Source organism: Anguilla rostrata, unplaced genomic scaffold (genome assembly GCF_018555375.3).
Source record: "Anguilla rostrata isolate EN2019 unplaced genomic scaffold, ASM1855537v3 scaf1125, whole genome shotgun sequence".
Classification (NCBI taxonomy): Eukaryota; Metazoa; Chordata; class Actinopteri; order Anguilliformes; family Anguillidae; genus Anguilla; species Anguilla rostrata.
In genome coordinates, this window is record NW_026986456.1 from 1 (window position 1) to 12,711 (window position 12,711).

The 12,711-nt window shown below is 44.9% G+C and overlaps 1 protein-coding gene and 1 long non-coding RNA gene across 6 annotated transcripts; both read left to right on the forward strand.

Moving 5' to 3' along the window:
- The first annotated feature begins 5,090 nt into the window (after positions 1-5,090).
- On the forward strand, positions 5,091-12,482 carry LOC135247180 (immunoglobulin lambda-1 light chain-like). 5 transcript variants are annotated; one of them, XM_064320473.1, is made up of 4 exons: positions 5,091-5,210; positions 5,327-5,652; positions 11,103-11,139; positions 11,926-12,482. In XM_064320473.1, the coding sequence occupies exons 1-4, from the start codon at positions 5,171-5,173 to the stop codon at positions 12,243-12,245; spliced, it is 723 nt and encodes a 240-aa protein (XP_064176543.1). In that variant the 5' UTR covers positions 5,091-5,170; the 3' UTR covers positions 12,246-12,482. The 5 variants fall into 5 exon arrangements, 1 of the variants encoding a protein (XP_064176543.1); XR_010328115.1 differs by lacking the exon at positions 5,327-5,652 and having other exon boundaries at positions 5,192-5,210; positions 11,027-11,139; positions 11,926-12,114; XR_010328118.1 differs by lacking the exons at positions 5,091-5,210; positions 5,327-5,652 and adding an exon at positions 7,122-7,140 and having other exon boundaries at positions 11,027-11,139; positions 11,926-12,114.
- On the forward strand, positions 9,303-9,970 carry LOC135247182 (uncharacterized). Its single transcript, XR_010328120.1, has 2 exons — positions 9,303-9,610; positions 9,740-9,970. It is a non-coding gene; the product is annotated as an uncharacterized LOC135247182 (long non-coding RNA).
- Positions 12,483-12,711: the final 229 nt, after the last annotated feature.

Below are 12,711 nucleotides of genomic sequence, written 5' to 3' on the forward strand. Positions count from 1 at the left end.
GAGGGGAAGGCTCAGTGGGGGACCCCCACCCCTCCTCCGATGGGGAATAGAGGGGCGGGTACCCTGGCACACTCGAACGGAGAAATTTGGAAGCGGAGGTGTGGGGATTAGGGCATATTCCCCCAGGGTAGTTGATAAAAACATGAGGTGGGGTCTTGGGCAGAGGATCAAAAGGAATTTTTCGTCTTGTTTGGGCCGCTCGGTCGGGCCCATTGGTTGGGGGTGAAATCTGGGGGGGATAGGCTAATGGGGGAACCCCAAAACAGGAGCAGAAGCTTTCCAGAAAAGTGCAGGGGAAACTGGGGGCCTCAAAGGGGAAAATTATTAGTGGGGATCCCCGTGTAATCTAAAACGTGATAATAGTTAGTGGCGGTTTTTGGCAGAGGGAAGCTTGGTGGGGGAAGAAGTGAACCCCTTTAGAGAACCTTCAACTATGGTGAGGTGTGGTGAAGTTTGGATGGGGGTAAGCTGTGATAAAATTTCAAATGCTATGTGAGACCAGGGGCGGTGGGATGGGAGGGGCTGTAACAGACCTGAGGGGGGTTTGTGGAGGGTTTGTTCGGGGCACAGACAAGCGGGAAAGCCACAAAGTCCAAGATCTCTTGTGCATGGAGGGCCACAAAAACGTCTTGAAAAAAATTGTCCTGGTTCTGGGGCCCCCGGGGGGGGCCATGGGGTTTTGGGCGAAGGGGGGGGGCCCCCAAAGGAGAACTTGAGAGGGGAAACTTGGGGGAACGTGAGACGATCCCCCCCCCCTGGGCAATTCTTGGACCACCTCATCCTCGGGGCCTTACGAACCATTCCTCGTGCCCAAAATTTGAATGGCATGATAAAACACTCCGCGGGAGGATGGGGGTTCAGTTAAGGATCTTTGGGGGGTTTTTTCAACCGCGGGGAGGCGTCGGTTTGGGATTCTTTGGGCCCCGGGGCGGGAAGCAAGGGTAAAGTCAAATTGAGAGAAAATTTCCCCATCGGCCTGGCGAGAGTGAGGCTTTGGCGTGTGAAGGTACTCAGGTTTTTGACGCCAAAACCCGGGAAAAGGGGTTTTTAGACCCTCAAACAAGGGCCATTCTCCAAAGCCCCTCCTCACGCCAAACTCGGTTCCAAGTATGTTCTTTCGTGGGTGTCGGCGGTTTTAGGGGAAGTAGGCACAGGGATGGTCTTATTGTCCGGGGAACGCTTTAGAGAGAACGGCTCCCACCCCCGTTGGAGGGATAAAAATCTCGAAAGAACTGAACGCAGAGTCAGGATGAACAAGGGTGGGTGCCCGGGTGAAGTGGTTTTTGAGGGCTCGGAAAGGGTGTTTCAGCTGGGCGTTCCACTGGGAAAGGGTCTTAATGGGTGTGAGGGGGTGAGTGGGGCGCCGAAAACTGTAAATTTCGGATATTAAAAGGCGGTAAAAATTGGCGAAGCCCCCGAAAAGTTGGAGTTCCCGCGAAAGTTGGCGGGGGGCCATTCAAAAACGCCCGGGGTCTTCGGGGGGCCCTCTGAATGCTGCGGCGGAATGATGTATCCAGGAAAGGGCGTGGTTTGAAAATAAAATCACATTTCTCGCCTTGAAAATAAGCGGTTCTCCAACAGTCTCTGGAGCACTTGCGGACCTGGATGATATTTCCTCCTTATTTTGGAAAAAAACAGGGTTCATCCAGATAAAAAACAAAATTTTATCCAGTCCCTCAGAACATCATCACAGTGTCTGGGGAAAAAAGTTGGGGCGTTTGTGACCGAAAGGGATCACCAAAAACCAGTGTCCGGTAAGTGTTGAAGGCTGTCTTCCCTTCATGCCCTCCGAATGCGACCAGGTGATAGGCGTTGCGCAGGTCACTTGGTGAATTGTGGGTCCTGCGGAGTTCAAAAGGGGGAAGCCCTAGGGGGGGGGTGGGGGAACGGGTTTTTGAAGTAATGTCATTTAGGGGTCGGGGTCGCGCAAGGCGGGTGAGCCATCCTTCTTCCCCCCCAAAAAAGAAAACCGGCCCTTGGTGAGGATAAGGAAGGGATGAGGCGGCAAATCAAGGTCCTGGGGGATTTTTTCATGTTCCGTCTCGGCCGAGACAGAGAGACAATCGACCTCTGGTGGAGTGGGCCGGCTTCGGTCAATGGTCAGTTGAAGGGGGGTGAGGGGCAGAGGGTGGTGGGAATTGCTGAACCTCTTCTAGTCCAGGTACTCGGGAGGAAAACCCCGACAGGGGGCGTCGGCTTCTCGGGGGGAGGGGACTCAGGAAAAGAAGAATGGGGCCTCTCCAGACAAGTCTAAAAAAGAATGGGCTCCCGCCCAAAATCTTGTGCGAGTTCCCCAAAAGGGGGGGTTGTGCTCTCAAGCAGGGGTGCCGGAATATGGGTGAGTGGGGAATTCAAAATGTGGGGCCAAGCTCCTCTTGTGGTTGCGGAGGCCGAAACCCTTTAGAGGAACGCTGGTGTGGGGTAAAATTCGCCAACCTTGCCATTTGGGAGGGGGCCACTAGGGGGCTGACATCTTCTCCAAGGGGATCCCCCATCTTCGCCCCGGGCCCCCACGTTTCCCGGAAGTTCTCCTCGGCCCGGAGTCGATGAGGGGGGTTTGGGCCCTTTGGTTCGTCCATCCATCAATGTGAAGGAAAGGGAAAGTCCCGGTGTTTGGAGAAAGGGTTCGGTTGGAATCATACCCACTATTTCTTCTCGACACACTAGCGGGCGTTGTCTTTTTAGCGGGCAGGCTGCGACATAGTGGCCTGGTTTCCCACAGTAGAGGCATGACATGGTGTGCATTCTTCTATCCCTCTCCTCCTTGGTCAGGCGAGCACGGTTGACTTGCATCGGCTCCGAGTCCGACATCATGACTGGAGGAGGTTTGAGATTGGTAGAAGGTGCAGCAGTGGTTCTGGACCTCTCAGTGACTGCTCGGTTGTAGACCCCTTGACTGCGAGCCCGTTGGCGCTCTCGGATGCGTGAATCCACGCGGATAGCCAGGGCAATGAGATCGTTTAGGTCCTCGGGCAGGTCCCGGGTCAGCAGCTCGTCCTTCACGCTCTCAGACAGGCCATTGAGGAAGGTGTCGTACTGAGATTTCTCCTCCCAGCCACTGGCGGTAGCCAGAGTACGAAAGTCGATGGCGAAGTCCGACACCGTCATTCCCCTTGGCGCATGCGCAGGAGTTCTTGCGCCGCATCATGGCCGTGCTTGGAGCGGTCGAAGACCCGTTTCATCTCTTCTGCGAGCAGCGTGGAGGTCTGCACGCAGGGAAGCCCCTCCTCCCAGGCAGCCGTTCCCCACTTCCTAGCTCGCCCGGTGAGCTGCGTGATGATGTAGGCAACTCGGGCCTGCTCAGTGGGGAAGGTAGCTGGCTGTAGCTGGAAGATCAGCCGGCACTGGGTAAGGAATGGGCGGCAGCCACCAGGTTCTCCGTCGTACTTCTCCGGAGGAGGAAGGTCGGGCTCACGAGCACGTACAGGTGGGATGTCAGGCGTAGCGGGAGCCGCAGGTTGCTGGGGAGCGAAGCCAGGCGAGGAAGCCCGGAGTGCAGATATCAGCTCCGCCACGCAGGAGGTTAGGGTCTGCAGCTGGTGAGAGACCGACTCCAAGTGGGACTGGTGGCGTCCCAACATGGCTCCCTGCTGCCCAAGTACAAATTGTACCTGGGCAGGGTCCGCTGGGTCCATCCTGGTCAGAACGTACTGTGATGTTCTGTGTAAGGACCCACACGCAGACCAGGGAAATCCAAAAAACGTTGTCTTTAATCAGTGCGAAGTTCGAAGCCAGGTGATCAGAGAGAGTGCGGTACAGAATCGAGTTTCCAAAAGAAAAGTAAAAAGACAGGCAAAAAGTCAAAAACCAGGAGATCAGAAATAGCGAAGGTACAAAGGGGCAGGCAAAGAGAAGTCAAAGAAAAGCGAAGGTCGAACCAGATCAAACAAAACCAAAAGGGGCAGGCAAACTCGAAGTCGGGCAAAGGGGTGTCGCAAGAATCTCAATAAACAAAGGCTTACAAATAATCGGCACAATGAATATGATCAACGTTCTGACACGAAACAAGTGGAAAAGACTGACATTTATACACTGGGGAAGATAACAATCAAGGAGGGGTTAAGTGAGTGAGGGAGGAGTAACAAACAACATCCAGGTGAAGAACATTAGGAAAACTAATTAAATGACAGGGGACTGACAAAACGCGGACTGGAATCACACAGACAACAATGATAATAGACGGCCTGGGTGAAGCAGGTAAAACACGTGCAGAGAGAGAGAGGTGCAGTCAGAGCAAGAGACAGGTGCAAGCAATTGCAGAACTCAGCGTTAGAGCAGGCTAGAAAGAAAAGGGGCGGAGCTACAGCGCAGCATGGAAAAGGGGAGACTGGTTAATGTATTAGTATAGTGATCTAAACTATCAAAAACCCAAAACTAGTGTGTGTTAGTCCATTAGTAATATTCACATGTTAGTATATTAGTGAGGTTAGTACTTTACAATCTATAAGTTAGTAGGGATTAGTAGAAATTAGTAAAACTAGAAATCAGCAGGAAGAAAGTAAAGCGAGACTGGAAAGAAGGGGGGAAACCACGAAAACCCGGAACCACCCGAATAGTGAAATCACACAAGTACAGGGGAGTGAAGCAGCTCAGGGAACACAGACACAGAGACAGTACTGGGGAGACAAGTGACCGGGAAATACAGACTACAACAACAATACCAATCCAGTACAGGATTTCTGTCTCCCTATAATGTAGCAAAGAGCATTCTCTGATGAAATCCTGTATTATCCAGGGCACACAAAGCTCTTACTAAATACCATGTGCAATATTAGCTATGGGATATAGTTTGTGATCAATGTTTATTATTATCAATATGAATAAACACAAAAAAGAAATGTCTATATATCACCTCATCTGAGGTTCTGACTCTGGCTACAGTAGGTTCACACACTCCAATTGATTGAATAACACTTGAGTAACTTGTAATAGATGTGCAAGAAGCCATACAGTATGTCCAATTGGACTTACTTTATGAAATCTGCTGAGAGCAGCTGATAGTCTGAACCCGTCCATTTTGATATGATTGGCTCAGTTAAGAAGCTCCTCCCTCTCCATCTCCCTGACCGGCTCCTTATATCTGGGTCCTGCAGCCTCTCCTCTCCTCACACTCCATCCTGCTCATCTCTCAGCTGGACAGTAAGGGCCGTTCACACCACACACTGACAACATGCTGGGGACACTCTGCACTCTCATCACTGTGCTCTCATGTAAGAATTACTATTTAGATTTTATTCTACCAATTATAACTGAGTATGATGTGAGCCATACAGGAGAGGTTCCTCTCTCATTCATTTAAACTTTCTGTGTCCTATTCCCTTGACAGGTGTTGGAGGTCAGACACTGTTGACACAGAAACCCTCAATGCTGAGTTTAACTAAAGGACAGACAGCAACCATGGACTGTAACATTGGCCCAAAGGATTCAAATAATATTTACTGGTACAAGCAGGTTCCAGGCAGTGCTCCTCAATTTGTGCTGCGTTTCTATTACTCTCACGGCTCTCCTGATATCTATGGAGCTGGGTTCTCCTCCAGCCGCTTTACCTCCATAGCCCAGAGTAATACAGATTATCAGTTAATAATCACCAATGTGGAGGCAGGAGACTCAGCAGTGTATTACTGTGAGAAATGGGTGAACTCTGTGAGTGAGGAGGTATCACAGTGATTCACACCATGACAAAAACCTCTGAGCTTCACTTCTGCTTTAAAGCTGCTTCAGAGAGGAACAAACTTCAAACTTAGAGCAGGATGTGAATTCACTCAAGCTGAGCCAGGACTTCTCAACCGTGTCAGTAACAGCATAGACCATGTAACTCTGTACATCTGAACTGTGTGTATGTACCCACAGTCTGCATCTCTTAGCATCGCCACCACACCCTGATTCAGCATCTCCGGTGCCTCTCAAAGCAAATGCTGCTCCGCCATCTTCAGACTGAGAATGTAGTTAGAGGAGAAGAGCAAGAATCCTGCAGGATTCTGTCCCCTCCCCTCTGATGCTCCCACACCAGGAGTCACACAGCATCCATCAGCATTCACACATGGAGGAAGTGAGCGGATCTCTGGCACTTTGCAATGTCTATTCTACCGACATCTGTAAAGTCTCACTTAGGAGACTCCACATTAAACAGCCAAAACAGGGCAGCACTCACTGCCATTCATTTTTCCTTTGAAGAGTGAACGACTAATGATATGAACTGGTACTCCAAGAAGAGAGTTTGACACCTTCTTTCGCAAATAATTTCCACAGTAGAGTCATCACTCCTGTAGGAAGAGCTTCCCCTCCTCTAAAACAGGTCCCACCTCCTCCCTTACTGCACATTTTGAAAAGCTCAGATAGATCATTTGATCAACCAATTCTGAATAGTCATGGAAGCCATTTCAGCTGCACAGGTAAAACAAAGGCCAACACAAAATATGTTTTTTGTTCCTGAGGTCAGGCCTCCGCAGGTACACGAGTAACTTATCTGGACTTTAACTGGACTGTTGTTAAATGACATTACATGACATTTTTGACATTTAGCAGGAACTCTTAAACAGAGTGACTTACAGAGCTTACATTTTTTGTTCAAGTGAATCCATGAATACAACTGGACATTAACTGGAGAATTCAGGTTCCCACCTGGGAGCTGAACCCAATCTTGAAGTTAAAAGTCAAGTTCCTTAATCATTATACCACACTAGCACCATAAATGAGAAGCATTTGAAACATTTAATATTTCGTCACAAAGGGAACTGTCATCTTCTCTCTTGATGAGATTTTTCCACGATGAAAGTGTTAAAGAAATAATTCAGACTGACAAAAAAGAAAGAGAAAACTTGTGAACGCGTTCGAACCTGATAAAATGTGTTTTTTCTTATTTTCATGGATAAACTATCATATGACTGACAACCACGTGGCCAGATGAAAAACATTATTGCAGAAACAATTATTTCTTTTTTCCACATAATCATTGATTGGCTGAGTGCACAGGCTCCTCCCACGTCATCTCCCTGCCTGGCCCCTTATAGTTGGGTGCGGCAGCCTCTCCTCTCCTCACACTCCAACCTGCTCATCTCTCAGCTGGACAGTAAGGGCCGTTCACACCACACACTGACAACATGCTGGGGACACTCTGCACTCTCATCGCTGTGCTCTCATGTAAGAAATTTCAATTTTGCTTTTATTCTACCAAGCATAACTGATTATGATGTGAGCCATACAGGAGAAGTTCCTCATTTATTCATTTAAACTTTCTGTGTCCTTTTCCCTTCACAGATGTTGGTGGTCAGACACTGTTGACACAGAAACCCTCAATGCTGAGTTTAACTAAAGGACAGACAGCAACCATGGACTGTAACATTGGCCCAGAGGATAAATATAATATTTACTGGTACAAACAGGTTCCAGGCAGTGGTCCTCAGTTTCTTCTGTATTTCTACCACTCTCACAAATCTCCCACATATGGAGCTGGGTTCTCCTCCAACCGCTTTACCTCCACAGCCCAGGGTAAAACAGATTATCAGTTAATAATCACCAATGTGGAGGCAGGAGACTCAGCAGTGTATTACTGTGAGAAATGGGTGAACTCTGTGAGCGAGAGAGTATCACAGTGATTCACATCATGACAAAAACCTCAGCAGAGAACATCTGCACTTCTGCTTTTAAAGATAGCTAGAACACACACTCACTTTTCAGTCTGATAAATAGACATGAAGTAAACCTGAACCAGAGGTTGGTGACAGCAGTTCTCTATTACTCTCAGTACCTCTCGTGAGTTGGTCAAACAAACCCAGAATTATTTATATATCATCACATTTTCAGTTGCACTTTCATGAAAAACATTTCCCTTAATATGAAACATTTTCAAACAAATTGCTTCATCTGCCAGCCTTTCCACAGCCAAAGCAGATTAGGTCATTAACCGCATTCCACGTAAACTAGTCCACACATCTAATTGTGTTTCTCAAAATTATTTTGTTATTTTAGCAAATTGTAAAATTAATAAACAAACAACTCAGATCTTTGAAAAACCATCAGTAAAAATGTGAGTTCAATAATGTTTCACAGAAACACATTTTTAAAATGAATCTTGAAAAAAATGTAATTATCCAAACCCTATACATCAGTATTTATATGTACATCTATATGCCTGTGTATATGATGTTGTCCAATATCACATGAGTTTTGCATCATGCAGTTCTTCAGTATAGACCCAGACTTGTGGACAAAACTGAAAGGATTCCAAATGCATTTCACCAGACTTCGAGTTCATTTTGTATCAATAAAATAATATAAATATATCCATGTGTAGAATATGATATGGTTGTGGTGTTCGAATAAAAAAGATATCTGATGTTGTACTGAACCTTGATATGTTTTCATAAATATAGCCACAAACACTCATTACACATTAATTAATGAAAGGGTAGTACTAACCCCATTCTGTGTCCAAACAAACCGCAATCGCATATTTATTTCCCAGTGTGGCAAATGCTTCCTGATTGGCTGTATAATCCCATCAACTCATCACCTCTGTATGAGTCCTCAGATCAGCACTATTAATGTGAGATGAGCTCCCAGTTCACTTCACAGCTTAAAAAGTGGAGAATAAAATAAATCAATTTATTATACAATATAGTTTTGGCAAGTATACAGTTTTTAATTATAAACTGGCTCAGCAATATGTTTATATTCTGTTACATTCTGTGCAGCATAACAATGACCAATATACTTTATATTTGCATACATTGTAAATAGATTTAATTAACATCGGTGGTGGGAGCATGTGTATTATTAGTATTACATGACTGGCCTGGATGAATGTGAACACTTGTTCTGTGATTGGCTGACTGCAGTAGCTCCTCCCTCTCCATCTCCTCAACTGCTGCTTATATCTGGGTCCTGCAGCCTCTCCTCTCCTCACACTCCATCCTGCTCATCTCTCAGCTGGACAGTAAGGGCCGTTCACACCACGCACTGACAACATGCTGGGGACACTCTGCACTCTCATCTCTGTGCTCTCATGTAAGAAATGAATCGTCAAAAATATTTCATGGATTGTCAGTCTGTCATGCATGTTATGTTATTTGAATTATGTTTTTGTTTCTGACAGGTGTCAGTGGCAGAAGGTTTTGACACAGAAACCCCATTCTGAGTCTGACGAAAGGACAGAAGCGACAATGGACTGTAATATTGCCAGAGATGAGGTATTATGTTCCTGGCACAAGCAGGTTCCAGGCAGTGCTCCTCAGTTTGTGCTGTATTTCTACCACTCTCCCACATATGGAGCTGGGTTCTCCTCCAGCCGCTTTACCTCCACAGCCCAGGGTAACACAGATTATCAGTTAATAATTAATACTGTGGAGGCAGGAGACTCAGCAGTGTATTACTGTGCCACATGGGACAGCTCAGCTAGTGCAGCTGTATCACAGTGATTCACACTGTGACAAAAACCCCTGAGCTTCACTTCTGCTTTAAAGCTCCTTCTACAACCCAGTAGAAGAGTTTTCTGCAGCTGAGAAAGGATCTCTTAGTCCTGGAATCAATTTCATTATCAGACTACTGAGAATGCTTAATAGTATCTATTCCCTAATATGCGTATAGTACGTTCTACATATTAAAATTAAATGTAATTATTAACTTTCACAACAGGCTCCCAATCTCAAATATATATATATATATATTAAAAAAGAAAAACTCATTTAAATAATTAAAATTCTCATAGTTCACCAATAACTCCTTGTTCAAAAATGTTAAGCCAATCTCAGTCATGTATATCTGCAACAAACCATGTGTGGAACAATCCTTGTTACAACGTTAGTCAAGATTATGCATATTTCTGCAACTCTGTCTGTTCATATTTCAAGCCTGATTGACATATTGCAGGACTGATAATGAAGTGCAGTTATAAAAGGGAGTGTATAATGCAACTGAGACTGGTGTAAGCAAAATTATATTCAATATTATTAAATTATTCCCATGCACACAGTAGTATGTAAGGGATTGCAATTGCATTGTGTTTTATTATATGATACCCTTTGTGTGCAGATGTCAAAGCACTATTCACTGAAAGGAGTGAACTGACCTCTATCCAACTAATGTGTGGTAACTACGGAGCAATGCATGACGGCCATATTGTGATGGACATCAGCTGAGGTGGACAGGGAGGAACTAATCAACCAGTTGAAAAATCAATAACCTGGTCTGGTTTAATAAGCAATCAGAAAGTTCACCAAAAATGTAAACATTATTTCACTGAATGGGTCTGACTCTTTGCCAGAGATGAGCTGAATGAGATTATAAGATCCATCAGTAGCCATCAGGGCCCTGCAGGTCAGTGCAGAGAGCATTAGAGGGGCAGGAGCTCCAAGTGAAGAAAGAGCCACACCAGACCAGCTGTGCTGTAGAGATTTACCTGTGGGATCTGTTAGGGAGCCTCAGCTGTGCTGTAGAGATTTACCTGTGGGATCTGTTAGGGAGCCTCAGCTGTGCTGTAGAGATTTACCTGTGGGATCTGTTAGGGAGTTACAGCTGTGCTGTAGAGATTTACCTGTGGGATCTGTTAGGGAGCCTCAGCTGTGCTGTAGAGATTTACCTGTGGGATCTGTTAGGGAGCCTCAGCTGTGCTGTAGAAATTTACCTGTGGGATCTGTTAGGGAGCTCAGCTGTGCTGTTGAATTTACCTGTAGATCTGTTAGGGAGCTCAGCTGTGCTGTGAGATTTACCTGTGGGATCTGTTAGGGAGTTACAGCTGTGCTGTAGAGATTTACCTGTGGGATCTGTTAGGGAGCCTCAGCTGTGCTGTAGAGATTTGCCCGTGGGATCTGTTAGGGAACCTCAGCTGTGCTGTAGAGATATACCTGTGGGATCTGTTAGGGAGCTACAGCTGTCCTGTATAGGTTGACATGGGGGTTCTAATCGGGAAGAACAGATGTGCTATACAGATTCATATTTTGATTCTGTTTGGGATATTGCAGATGTGCTGTTCACATGGTTCTGACAGGAATTACAGATGTGCCATCAGCATTCAGAGTTGTGTCCACAGTGTGTTTCAGTTCCCTCTTGCTGTGCTCAAACTGAGCTGAGGTTTTTGTACGGGGGTGTACATCATCTGTATCACTGTGGTATTCGGCCAAGGCACCAAGCTGATTGTCACTGGTAAGTCTCTTTTCATTTCTTTGCAAACTCTTTTAAATATGCAGTTTTCCATGACATTGTGTTGTTCTGTCTGACATAAATTTTTGGATTTTAAATAAGGCTTAATTTTTTTTTATTGTAGCGTCTCTTTCAATTCAATGCTGAGATACAAATCCCATGCTTTATGTCTGAAATTTTTTTTCTCTGTGGGTTTCAATTTATAAAAAATTTAATATTCAAAATATATAGTCCTTTTGCTTCTTTTGGAATCCTGGTATTGTTTTTTGCTAAATTATTTTAGAGAAGAATGTAATATTCTGTAATATTTTACTGAGAAATTTGATGTAAAACTGACATGTTATATTTTGCTTTAATACAGGGCAAGTAATTGTCCTTTAACTCAATAATATATACACCTTTAATGAACTTCCCATTTCTCATCGTAACACCTAAATTATTTATTGATTATGCGTTAAACACAAAGTCTATTAAGCCATTGAGCCTCAAAATGTAATATCACTGACAGATTTATTTGAAATTTTAATATTTATATTGTCATTCAAAATTTGGTGCAAATGATGTGACTGTAACAGAAAACATCGTTCAGTCGATTTTTCACTCAGTTTAAAGGCGGTGGAAATAAATGAAAAAATCACTGGAATGTTACACGGCAAAGGTTGTTTGGATCTGTAAGCGTTTTTTCGAATAGCACTTTTATTTCTACATAATGTGCGATACATTTATTTGCTGGTCAAAATATGAGCACCCTTTCAATGAATCCGATATCTTATCATTTCTCTTTTTCAGATTCTTCTCTTGCTGCGCCCACCCTCTCTCTCCTGCCTCCATCCAGCGAGGAGCTGAAGACAAATAAAGCCACGGTGGTGTGCCTGGCGCAGATGTCTGTTGGGTTCGCTGATGTCAGCTGGACATCGGGCGGGAAACCAGTTACCGGCGGGGTTTTTACCGGCACCGCCGAACAGAAACCCGACAAAACCTTCGGTTTGAGCAGCTTCTTAACCATCACGCCCTCCGAGTGGATTACCGACCGCGTCTTTACCTGTAAAGTATCTGTCGGGTCTAAAACCTCAGAGAAAAGTATCAAAAAGTCTGACTGCAGTGAGTAAATTATGGCTATTATAGACATTATTTTACTTTTATTTTTTATTAGCATGGTTTTCCATCTGCAATAGTTTAGCAACCCATTATCAATAAATTGATTTATGGCAATACCTTAAATCTTTTTCAGGAATAGATCTTCAAGTTTAACATTATTATTTGCTCTTAAACCTATGAAGTGTGTTTTTGCTATCTTTGTGTTTGAATTGTGAGATTAAATAAAGACTGTTGCATGCTTAAAAATACTCGATTTCATTAATGTGCATTTGTTTTTGAAAGGAAGGCAGATTACTAAATAAGATCAAATCTGTGCTGCTGTTCAAAAGTTTACCAATATATTCTTTCTGTAAAAACTGGAGTAGAGAGCCATCAAACAAAGTTTGATTTTTCAGTATCAAAAGCAGCAGACTGCAACCCTGGTCATGGAAGCCACAGGGTCTGCTGGTCTTCCTTGTTACAGCACTTACCAGATTT

What these genes read in the sequence shown, in the direction of transcription:
- LOC135247180 (XM_064320473.1), top strand. Translation starts at nt 5,171, where the DNA reads ATGCTGGGGACACTCTGCACTCTCATCACTGTGCTCTCAT. An exon ending in GGGTGAACTCTGTGAGTGAG is followed by an intron (nt 5,653 to 11,102) that starts GAGGTATCACAG and finishes ATCTGTATCACT; the next exon opens with GTGGTATTCGGCCAAGGCAC. An exon ending in CACCAAGCTGATTGTCACTG is followed by an intron (nt 11,140 to 11,925) that starts GTAAGTCTCTTT and finishes TCTCTTTTTCAG; the next exon opens with ATTCTTCTCTTGCTGCGCCC.